Source organism: Erithacus rubecula (genome assembly GCF_903797595.1).
Source record: "Erithacus rubecula genome assembly, chromosome: 1".
In the NCBI taxonomy this organism is placed as follows: domain Eukaryota; kingdom Metazoa; phylum Chordata; class Aves; order Passeriformes; family Muscicapidae; genus Erithacus; species Erithacus rubecula.
Window position 1 is genome coordinate 105,973,171 of NC_136658.1, and position 12,332 is coordinate 105,985,502.

Sequence of the window (12,332 nt, forward strand, 5' to 3'; positions counted from 1 at the left end):
CCGGTATTCCCGGTATTCGCGGTATTCCCGGTGTTCCCTTGTTCCCACTGTTCCCTTGTTTACGGTGTTCCCTTATTCCCAGTGTTCCCACTGTTCCCTTGTTCCCTGTGTTCCCTTGTTCCCACTGTTCCCTTGTTCCCAGTGTTCCCTTGTTCCCACTGTTCTTTTATTCCCGGTATTCCCGGTGCTGCCGAGCATCCCCCGTCCCGTCGGGCCGCGCAGCGAGCAGGGGGGGCGTGGTCAGGGAGGGTGTGGTCGGGGAGGCCCCGCCCCGGGCAGCGCCCATTGGTGGAATGTCGGCGGGACCGCGCCCAGGGGCGGGGCCGGGGCGGGGCTGGGGCGGGCGGGACGGCGCTGAGGGAGCGCGGGGCCGGGACGGAGCCGCGACCGTGGCCGGAGGCGGCACAGCGACAGCGGGGACAGCGCCATGGCCGAGAAATACGACGTGATCGTCATCGGGGCCGGCATCTCCGGTGGGTCAGGGGGGAACGGCGCGGCCCCCGCCGGCCTCCCCCGGGACATCCCCCGGGAGCGGCGGCGGGGCCGGGCGGGGGTGGCGGTGGGCGAGCGCCGGGCCCGGGGCTGCAGGTGCGCTCGGGGGAGCGGAGGGACACGGTCAGATGAGCGCTGTGGAGGGGACGGATCGCCGCTCCTCGCCTTGGTTTGCTCTGGGTGCTCGTCGGGAGGGAGCGAGGCTGCAGGAAAGTGACTTGGCAGCGCCCGCAGGTGCGGGACGGGGCGGGGATGGGGGATACGGGCTGGGACACGGGATACGGGCTGGGATACGGGCTGGGACACGGGATACGGGCTGGGATACGGGCTGGGATATAGACTGGGATACGGGCTGGGATACGGGCTGGGATACGGGCTGGGATATGGGCTGGGATACGGGCTGGGATACGGGCTGGGATATGGGCTGGGATATAGACTGGGATACGGGCTGGGATATAGACTGGGATACGGGCTGGGATATAGACTGGGATATAGACTGGGATACCGGCTGGGATATAGACTGGGATACGGGCTGGGATACGGGCTGGGATATGGGCTGGGATACGGGCTGGGATATAGACTGGGATACGGGCTGGGATATAGACTGGGATACGGGCTGGGATATAGACTGGGATACGGGCTGGGATATAGACTGGGATACGGGCTGGGATATAGACTGGGATACCGGCTGGGATATAGACTGGGATACGGGCTGGGATATAGACTGGGATATAGACTGGGATACGGGCTGGGATATGGGCTGGGATACGGGCTGGGATACGGGCTGGGATATGGGCTGGGATACGGGCTGGGATACGGGCTGGGATATGGGCTGGGATACGGGCTGGGATACGGGCTGGGATATAGACTGGGATACGGGCTGGGATACGGGCTGGGATACGGGCTGGGATACGGGCTGGGATATGGGCTGGGATATGGGCTGGGATATAGACTGGGATATGGACTGGGATACGGGCTGGGACACGAGCTGGGATATGGGTTGGGATATAGACTGGGATATGGACTGGGATACGGGCTGGGATACATAATGGATACAGACTGGGATACAGACTGGGATACAGACTGGGATTGGTGCATCCCAGAGGGTGCTTTTTCAGGTTGCCCACGTGTCAGTGGCATTTTTTGTTTGGGAAAATGCTGCAGAATAAACATCTGGGAGTATCTCCAGGTTAGGTTTTGTTGCTGTGACAAGAGCTGTTCTAGAGTCTTAGAAAACCCCGTTAATTAATTATTTTTATGTTACCTACGATGAGAATGTTGCTGTGTTGGAGAAAATTAGTGTTTAGGTTGTTCCTCAGGTCAATTTTGTGTTGGCAGCTTTGGCCAGGTCTCAGTTTTCAGGCAGTTCTTACTTCACTAATAATTCAGAATAGGTGTTTTGTGACTTTGTGACTTCAGTGATATTACAGCCATTATTGGTGTGGGTGAAGTTCAGTTTTATTAGTATTGAGAAGGAGACAGAGGCTTTCCTTTGGTGTAATCTGCAGTGAATTAATGTGTAAAACAGCAAATGGTTTACATAATTACATTATTTCATTTACTAAAAGAGCAGCAATTATTCAAATAATTATTTGTGAATATGCAAATATGCTAATAATCTATGGCATCACTAAACAGAAAGGAAGAGTGTGGACCTAGATTTCCTTGCTTTTTAGTTTTACCAGATGCCTGGCAATTTTCCTGCTAGCATGAGACATTTGGTTGTTCAGTCCTTAGGGTTCCTGTAATTCACACAGTGTCCTTAGGGAATTACCATCCATTCTGTGTGCAGCTGATGGTGAATATGGTTTTTAGACCTCTGAGAAGCTCTTGTTCCCTTCAGGGTTCCTCTTTCCTCCAGGTCCCCAACCTGTTGCAGTGTTTCTGAAAATGCTTTGAGATGTGGTATCTTGTCTCACTAGCACCAAAGCACTAGGTTACTTTGGAGCACCTACACCTTGGGCCAAAACCTGGTGTGAGGATTGAAATGGAGCCAAGCAGAAAATTTCATGGTGCTCAAAATCCCTGAAAATTGGTTTGGTGGGATGAGGAAGACAAATAAACATGTCACAGCACTCCTGGGGTACAGGAGCATTTTTCATGCAAATGGAAAACTCATTCCAGTGGCATAGAAATTGGTGTTTGCCTGTTATGAATTACAACAGGCATCATTTTAAGAAAACAGCCATTGAAAAATAAACAAGAAATGCCTTATTTAATAATTAATCTCTACACTGCTATTCATAGCTGGGGATTAAATTCTGATCAGCCTCTGGTCTGTTTTGCTTTTTTCACAGCTACTATTCCCTGTACCAATATATCTACACCACAGTTCTGCAAGAGCTTAAACAGTGCTGCTTTCTGGTCTTAATAAATAAATAAATAAATAAATAAAGTAATCAGTATCTAGAGTTCTGCTTGTGATGGAATACATAATAAATCATGCTCCACTATGGACAGGATTTCCCCTCAATGTTTCTCTGACTCCAGTCTTGACTTGCTATTTGTATCTCTGAAATTGAATTTGTAGTTGACTCATCTGGTGAGATTTCTGTCTCCTCTCCTACTGTTTTTTTAATTATCACTACCTGGTTCTTACAGAAGAGGATAGGAAACTCTGGGATAAACTAGTTCTTTACTAGAAATACATTAAATCTGCATGAGGTATAAGCAAGGTGCTTGTTCTATTAAGTGTGAACTTCCCAGCTGTGATGCTGTAGCTTTTAAAAATATTTGTCCAAGCTCAAATCCTGACAGGCAGCTCTGGAGTTGTCTGTTCCTCAAACCAAAGCATGGTCCTGAGAGGCAATTTCTGAGCAATGTCTAAAATGTTCTGCTCATCCATGCTCCTGCCTCTGCATGCCCACCACAGTGTGGTCATTCCAGGGACACAGAATCCACTCTGCCTGTAGGGAGCTGCAGTCCAGGGGTGGAGGGATCTTCTGCAAAGAGTGCTTTTGGAAAAAAAATCTGTGCTTGGGTGGCTTCTACCTCTGAGACTTTCTGCTGATGGAATCAAACTCATCCAGGCTGCATCAGCAAATGTCTTTGGAGCCCTACAGAGAGGGAGCTGGGGTAGATTCCTCTTTCCACTTGTGTTTGCATGTTAAAAATGTAGATTGTGGCCAGTAAAAGCCCCAGGTACACTTTTGTGTAACTCCTAATAGATAATGTCCCCTGTAATACAGTTAATATTAATTACAGCATTTTATACCCAAGTATATTAAATAAACTGATGCCTGAAGTTAAAGACTTTCCCAAAACCCACAGGAAGTTTTTATTTATATGGCTTGAATATTTCTCCCATTTTCTATTTATAGTGTTTTCTACTGAACTGAAGAATATTGTTTTGGATTAATTTTGACTTGATTAATATTGCTTCATATTCTTTTTGTTGAAACTCAGCAAGCTGATGGCACAAAATGTTGTAAGGAGATCCTGGATGTTCAGTCATTCCTCAGGCAGATTAACAACTGGACAGCATTAAGTGCTCCAAGAGTTTTGATAGAAACCTCAGATATTTCAGCTTGTCAGATCTGAAAAATGACTGCTGTGACCTGTAATTTCTCATAACTTTCTAATTGACCTTATTGGGGCATATTTTCACATGGATAACAAAATGTGCTATGTTGACAGGGTTCCCTCCCTGCCAAATTTCAAGTTGCTGCTGCAACTTCCAAAATAGGAATTTAAAAAGGCATGATTTTTTCAAAATCAAAGAATATGTTTTCCTTAGACAATTAGAAATAGATAGTCAATTTTGACCAAGATTTTCCAGCAGGAAAGAATTACAAAAAACCACACCCTGAAAAACACACCCTGAAAATTCAAGCTTAAATAGTTCCAAGTTTGGAAAGAAAAAAAAAAAATAAAGAATGTAAGCAAAATACCTTAACTTTTTTCATGGGAGTATATTCATGTGCCAGCCTCACCTTGTGTGGAAGCCAATTTTATCAGAAGATTGCTTGGAGAATTAATAATGTTTGTGTACATAATGCAAGCCAGAGAGGCAGCAGATATGGAGAAGTATGTCCAGAAGCAGAGAAGTCCAAAAAAATCCTGCATGCAAATACTTCTTGGAAGGAATCTCAGCACATTGTGTTATGAGTACAAAACACAAGGGAAAAACAGAGGTAATTGAATCTTACACTCAAGACTAGAATTCACTGCCATGTTGTTATTTCCACAGAAAAGGATGTTTGCTCTTATCCAGACACAAGGAGATTGCATGGTTCTGCAAAATCAAAGCTGAGATTTCCCAGCCATGTGCAGGAAGCAGCACTGTTTTCTGCTACCCTTATGGAGGAGTCCAAGGGCCACAAATTGTAGGAAAAGCTGGGATGTAAAAATAGTAGTGATTGATCTTTATATAGAAATTAAACATATGATATATTATTAAGACTTTTTTCGTTTTTCTCTCTGTGGAAAATCACTCTGTTGGCATCTGCAGCTCCACAGTGTGGGATTGACAGCCTTACCCCTGGAGCTACCCACGCCTTGGCTTTGGGCTCTGGGTGAGAGACTGAGCAATGAGGAAATGCAGATTTTCCTTGCTTGCCATGCTGGCAGCACAACTTCTGTTGTATACTGCCCTGTTTGTTTTGACAGCACACCAAGCTGCTGGTGGGTGGTGGTGTCAGATAAACTGTCAAACACACAGTTGTTGGTGTGAGATAGAATCAGACCTGTGTAAGTCTGGAGTAGTTTTCAATAGGGTTTTTTTTTCCATATTATTACTTCTGTATTTACCTAGGACTTGACCTATAGGGATGTAATATTTGATTCATAAAATGTATTCCCTGTTTATCACTTTGCATTTGCCCTGTGCTGGGCTCCCTCTACCCAATTCCTTCCTTCCTTCCTTCTGTATTCAACCAGAAAGCTGATAATCAATGATGCTGTCATTTAGTACCAGAGATTCCTAAAGTACAGTTTTGGGGATGCAGAAATAAATAACAATGTTTCACAGGTCTATGAGTTCCCAATGTACTTCTAGCAAGCTGACTGTCATTATGACAAAAAATTTACAGCAGGAGCAAAATTCCCAGAACCCCATACAAAGTGTAATGGATGCTTTATACAATGATTGCAACTAAGCAGAAGTACCAATTCCATTTGCCTCATTCTTCATGATGTGTTCTGCTGTTTTGCTGCTGAAGTCTTATGAGTGTTATTTGTCCCAACAAGCAAAATAAATAGCCAAGTAGTTAGGACAGATCCCTAAAAATACCTTGACATAACAAAACCAGGCATGAGACAGGCATTGTGCCTTTTCTGGGAACACCAGTGCTGATGTTATTGGTATTTGTGGTGATGACACTGATCATAATTTTGCAGCAACATTTTTTCATACATACTTTTTTAGTTGGACATCACCATTTGGATAACAGGAATTTATTCTGCACAACACTGACTAAAAAAAATTGTCAGTAGTCATAAATGTGTGTAATTACCTTGGTTGTTTCCATTACTAGGTGGTATCAAACTGCCATCATTTTAACTACTCATTTAAATTTTAATTTTAATGGGAGGAAAGATGCCTCGTTTCCAACCCTGGGCTAATACTCATTAACTCTTTTCTGCCTTTGTTTTGGGGGAAGACATTACTTTGGGGAAGGAATGTTTACTGCAAGAAGCTGTGGACATGAAAAATCCCAGTGGGTGTGTGCAGAGGAGTGGATTTGTCCTTGGGTTAGAATTCCCTCTTCCTGCCCACTGTATTCCTGTTAACATTGTCCTTGAGAAACTGTCTTTGTGCCCTTCAGAACAAGGCTTGCATTTGTAGAAAGCATTTAGACAGTGATGCCATTGAGACCAGTAAGTGGCTTGGTCTCATTTGGACAATCTACTCTGTAATAGAAAATATTTATTCTCTTTTGGTTAAGACCTTTGCTGAATCAAGTGAATTTTTTTTTTCTTAGAAGGGAAAAAATGTTAATGAAAAAGAAATTCAATTTATTTACCTGAAAATGACAAAATGCCTAAATTCAATCTCTCTCCAGTACCAAGTATTCTACAAGAAGAGATATGAAAGAAAACATGGCAAGATAAACTACTGTTTTTGACAAGCAGAAAATTAGTGATGTTATGTTATTAGGCAAAACTGAAATAGAAATAAATGTAGACTTGTGATCCACACTGTGCATTCTTGCTGTTTTGTGTGGATTTAAGATGCTGTTGCTGAATTGATAGCATTGTTGGTTTGGGTTTTTTTTAAAATATATTTTCAGTGGCAATTTAAAATCTTCAAATCCTTAGCCAGTGAAAGGAAACAGTCCTTTCATTCTCAGCTTTCTGTGTGTTGTTGCCCATTAATGGCTTCTCTGGTCAATCTGATATAACTGAGCACATTTTAACTGTGTTTTAAAACTTCAGTAAATGCTATAATGTACACAAAAATTCCAATGAAAGGGTAATCAAGATTGCAGGAAGATAATAAAGAGGTGAGGAAGGGAGATTTTACCCTATGGTCATGGCAGAAATGTTTTGCATCTCTCATTGACAGGTTCATTTTCACTTGCCAAAGGGATTTCTGGCTGGAAAAATGAGAGCTGATTTTAAGGTGTTCATTGCCATGTTTAATTACTCAATTGTGTTTAGAAAAAAGTTAGGGTTTCCATCAATAAAACAGTAAAAATAATCACAGTATTAGAATGTCATCACATTGGAACTTTAATAATGGCATATTGCCAATTCTCTTATTTTACTGATGTATATTAGAAAGAATGAGCAAAAAAAGTCTTAAAATTGCTTCCCCTCGCAAGATCAGAAAAATGTAGGGATTTTATAGGAAGATTTTTCCCCATTTCCTCAATTAAAGCTTGCTAGAACACTGCTGTTATGAGTTAATAATCTTTCTCACAGTGTAGCTATGCCATGCTGTGCACAGTAGGGTGGATTAATAAGGGTTTTATGAAGGAATTGTCTCTATTTACAGAGCCTAGATTTTGAGAAGTAGAACTCTATACTGTTAGTATACAATCACAAGGACATTTCCAATAAAGTGACTTTTTAAAAACTCTCACTGCTTGTGCTGTGGAACTCATCTCTGCTCATATGCCCTGTATCAACCCCAGTATGAGGCAACTTGGAATTATTCTCATAAATCTACTCTTATAAATACTTCCCAACCAAACAAGTAACCATTTTCCACATTATAGGATTCCTCTGGAATCAAGTTCAAGTCTTTTAAATCCTAGTGTTCATTACCTATGGAGTTGAACTTTTCTCCTATGAGGTAGAGATGGGCTTTGTTGTATTACAAAATTCAGTATTGTTCAGTATCCTTATCTTTCAGTCACGGGGTGTGTCTTGCAGTCTGCAGGTTGGCATCAAATAATTTTCCTTTCTTTTCCTTTTCCTTTTCCTTTTCCTTTTCCTTTTCCTTTTCCTTTTCCTTTTCCTTTTCCTTTTCCTTTTCCTTTTCCTTTTCCTTTTCCTTTTCCTTTTCCTTTTCCTTTTCCTTTTCCTTTTCCTTTTCCTTTTCCTTTTCCTTTTCCTTTTCCTTTCCTCTCCTCTTTTTCCAGTGTGTCCAGTGTTTAATGCACTTTAAAGGGCTTTTCTTGTGGTAGGATTATGACAATTTTCTGGCATGAAAGCAGCCACAGTGTGATCTGTAGCAGCAGCAATTCTGAATCCTAAATAGCACTGCAAAATCAATAGGAACAGAGCTTTCCTGCATGGCATCTTCAGAGGTGGGCAGCTGCTTGTGAGATTTCCATAGAAACCCTTGTGGAGGATGTCTTGCCTTGTTTGTTCTCATTTAACACTAAGTGAATTTCCACAGCCAGATACTGTGAACGAGGCATGGTTTTGGCAGGCTCCTTCCATCTACTGAGGCAAGCAGTGCATTTGTAATTCATGGGATTAGGGGGATATCTGGAAGGAGTTTGTCCAGTGATTTGGGGCTGTTTCCAGCTTTATCTCAAGGCTGCACTCGGGGGAGGTGGAGGTGTCTGCAGGAGTGTCTGCAGCTGTGGCAGGAGCTGTGGCAGGAGTGTCTGCAGCACAGCCACACCAACAGACCTGCAGTGTTTCCATTGCCTGGTCTGAGCACTGAGCCCAGTGCTCCTTTTGGCCTGGAATAGTGTGTCTGTAGGAATGGTTTGGATTGGAAGAGGCCTTAAAACCCATCTCATTCCACCCCCTGCCATGGGCAGGGACACCTCCCACTAGACCAAGTTCTCAAAGCCCCATCCAGCCTGGCCTGGAGCACCTGCTGGGATGGCACATCCACAACTTCTTCCCTGCTCCTTGGCAGTTGCTGAAGTTCATGATGTCCTCTGGGATGGAGATGTAGAGGAATTGAGAGGATAGCTCCATGGAGTCTGAGGGGAGCTGAGTAGACAGGGGTGGGGCAAGGAGAAGGTCGCATTCCTTCCTCTCTCATTCTTACCCATCAATCAAATGGTCACTCTCTGGTGTCCAGTCCTATCCAGGATACTTCAATAGCAACAAAAGTCTTGAAAGCTCAAGTTACAAAGAAGATGAAGGGTAAATATGCAGTGAGTTTAGTTAATTGTGTATAAAACACAGAGGCTTCATGACCTGTGGGGTGTTTCACATAAACCTGTGGAAGCACCTGGACCTGGTGCACTTCAGTCTCACCAGGATGGAACTAAAGAGGTGGGACCAACAGACATTAGAGATAGAGATACATAGACATAGAGGTGCTGTGTGCAGGTGTTGTTCCTAATCCTCTGTTTTGAAAGAAAATACTTCCTGTGCTTTGAGCAAATAAATATGTAGTAGTAATCTTAAATAAATATATTTTGTATTGTTTTTAGTTGTGAGTCATGCCCTCTCCCAGCTTCCAGTAGGCCATTGCTGTCTCAATTTATTGCTGTTTCTCAGTCTATGAAACTTCAAAGCCTTTTTTCTTCTTTTGGACCAGTTTCTCAGATGACCCTTGGGTTAGCAATAATGAAACTTGAACACCTGTAAGTTTGGAGTACAAGTACAGTTTAACAGGCAAACAGGTTAGAAAATCTCAGTCACATTACAACGTGTTCTTTATCCCTTAGCAGCCCTCTTTATTTGGATATATCCCATAATTAAGCTATAATCCAGTAGTGAGCTTACCTTCCAACCCAGGCCAGTGTGATCATTATTCTTCCTAAAGAACTGTGGCAGGAATAGAGCTGTTGTATTCAGCATAAATTATGGTCTTGGGCACCAAAGACTTGCATTTAATTTCTTTTTTTTTTATACCTAGGTTGGAACATTTTTTAGTTTCATGTTCAATTTTTTCAAGGCATGTATATCTATAGTAAACTTTCTTACAAAAGAATTACCCACTCATGTCTGAGTGCCCTGTGGTATTCACACAGAATAGAGAATTCAGCCTACATTTTGCACATGTAGGATATCCACAATTTTGTGACAAAACTGCATATTTTTAAAATCTCATTTTTCTGCATATAAAAATATATATATAGAAGAAAATATTGAAATTTGTCTTTTCAACATCATAGATTTGTGTCTTCCACATTTGTTTTGGGGAGGAAGAGAAACCATCACCCAATGGATTAAAGAATTAGCTTGAAAAAAATGTTTCTAGAGTTTCACGGAGGGAAAAAATTATCACTTAAATAAATTAGATCAATTTATAAGATATCTACTCCACTGAAAAATGGCTTGCAATAAAAAAAATTAGAATATTAGATAGATGGAAGAATTAAGTATACTTCTGCACCAGCAGTCTGAACAATGTGGTGCAAGAGTATAAAGTTACTTTTAGATGAGTATGAAAATTGTGTATATAATTGCTTCCTATGAATGACATTTGAACTTCCTCAGTTCTGATTTCTAGTGAATGGTGTTCCACTTTCCCATTAAAAGATTATATGCATAGAAGTTTATGATCAATTCTGTATTGCCCTTAGAAAAAGGAGTACATTTAACTCTTCCCAGAATAATTTCTCTCCCTTGATCTTTTCAGACATGCATTCTTTGTAGGCTCACAAACAGTTGATTTTAATCACATTTCAAGGTAGTGTAATAAACATGAGGGTAATATTGTTACTCCTGCCTGCAGGGTATCTTGGAAGTTCTGATCAATAGGGCTGCCTTTCTGTACTTAAGGAGGGGAAACAACTCCAAAGAAACAATGCTTCAGTGCCAAATTGGCCTGCAGGGCAGTGGGATAATCTGATTTCACCCACTCATGATTGCTTTCTACAATTTCAGCTTGCATCTGTCAGAAGCAAAGAGGTCTCCTGTCCTGTTGAATTTTCAGTTGTCTCTCGTGGCTCCATCACAAAGTCCCATAATTAGATGATTCTTGCTGAGACCATAATTCCTTTTATAAAGTATCTACATGCAGCCTGCTTGATTGTCATGGTCAAACTCCATTGCTGGAAATGAATCCTGACAGTGAAGCAGACTTTGCTTCTGCATGTGAATGAGGACAAGGGGCAGCAGAGGAGCAGAGAGTTGATGTGGGAGAGGAGCATTATTGATGCACTGTAGCACTGCAAATCCCCCAAGCTGGGTGCTGCCTTTCCATAGGCTGCACAAATGAAGAGTAAGATGTGTGCTTGTCCCTTAATAATTGAAGTTTTGCTGGTTTTCAAAGGCCAAAATGCCAACCCAAGGAGGAAACTTCAGTCTGTGAATGCTGTGAGTGGTTATAACATGCAACTAAACAGCAGCCACATGATTTCTGTGGTGAGATACCTTGCAAAATTCCTAACTTCTCCCAGGGATTTTTGAGAACAGCCTGTTGAAATCTCTGACCTTGAAGCTTTGGTTTAGTTTTTGGCCATTAATGTGGCTGATTGCTGCCACTTGCTTTAATGCACTTTCTCTTTTTTTTGGTAGGTTTGTCAGCAGCCAAATTGCTGTCTGAGGCTGGGGTCAGTGTGGTGGTCCTTGAGGCCCGGGACAGAGTTGGAGGAAGGACATTTACTATCCAGGTGAGTGTTTCATGACATGTGGACTCTCACTTGTGCTGGTCTATGATGTGTCACTCCTGTTATTTTGGTCCAGGGAACTACAATTATTGATCCAGGGAGCTACAGCTTCAGCTCAATCCCTCAGAAAGTGACAGAGCAACTAATCCAAAAGTCATCAGTCAGCATGTGTTCACCAAGAATTCCTGCTTGGCCAACCTGACAGCCTTCTAAGGTGCAATGACTGGCTTAGTAGATGAGGAGAAAATGAATATTGTCTACTTAGACTTCAATAATGTGTTGAAAGCCATCATCTGAGACCATGAGTGTCAGAGCATTTGCCCTCTTTTTCCCATCTCCCTTTGCATCCAGTAGCAGGCATAACTTAGAGCCATGTAAGAAGCAGCCTGAGCAGGACCAGACATCATTATGGCTCAGACATATGTTTTAAAATGTCTTAAAATTATCTGAAATAACACTCCTGCTTCTGTAAATGAACTGCATCTCGATTGCCATTAGAAAAAGAAATGAAAGAAATGAAGAGTCACTTGTGGAGCAGGGTAATGTAATACAGACATTACCTCTGCTTCCCACCCTGGAATTGAGGGAGGTGTAAATTATGTCAGATGCCATTGCTGGGGAACAGAGATAAACAGTGGTGTTCCAGCAGAAATCATTGTGTGTGAAACATGGAGTATAAACACCATCCTTCTGTGACACTGAGGATGCCAGGCTTAAAATACTCACTATAAACAGTGTTAAAAAGAGTTACTGTCTTGGGAGATCAGCCTGCTCTAATCCCTGTGTGCATCCCTGAAGCCTTCTGCTTTCTTCCCACTTCCCAAGTGAGTGGGGTGCCTGTCTGAGGAGTTCATTGAGCACCTTTCATGGCAGGTATGGCTGGGGGCCCCTGCCCAGACAGCAGCAGGCTGGAGCCATTGTGTCCAG

General features: G+C 42.6%; 1 protein-coding gene across 1 annotated transcript in view; it reads left to right on the plus strand.

The window, feature by feature from the left end:
* The first annotated feature begins 337 nt into the window (after positions 1-337).
* The window catches only part of LOC306806448 (amine oxidase [flavin-containing] A-like), a 34,629-nt gene continuing 22,634 nt past the window's right edge, over positions 338-12,332 (plus strand). The window contains exons 1-2 of the mRNA XM_079315239.1: positions 338-473; positions 11,314-11,408. Of these exons, the coding sequence (XP_079171365.1) occupies positions 428-473; positions 11,314-11,408 (141 nt within the window). The 5' untranslated portion in view covers positions 338-427. The remainder of the gene's footprint in view (positions 474-11,313; positions 11,409-12,332) is intronic.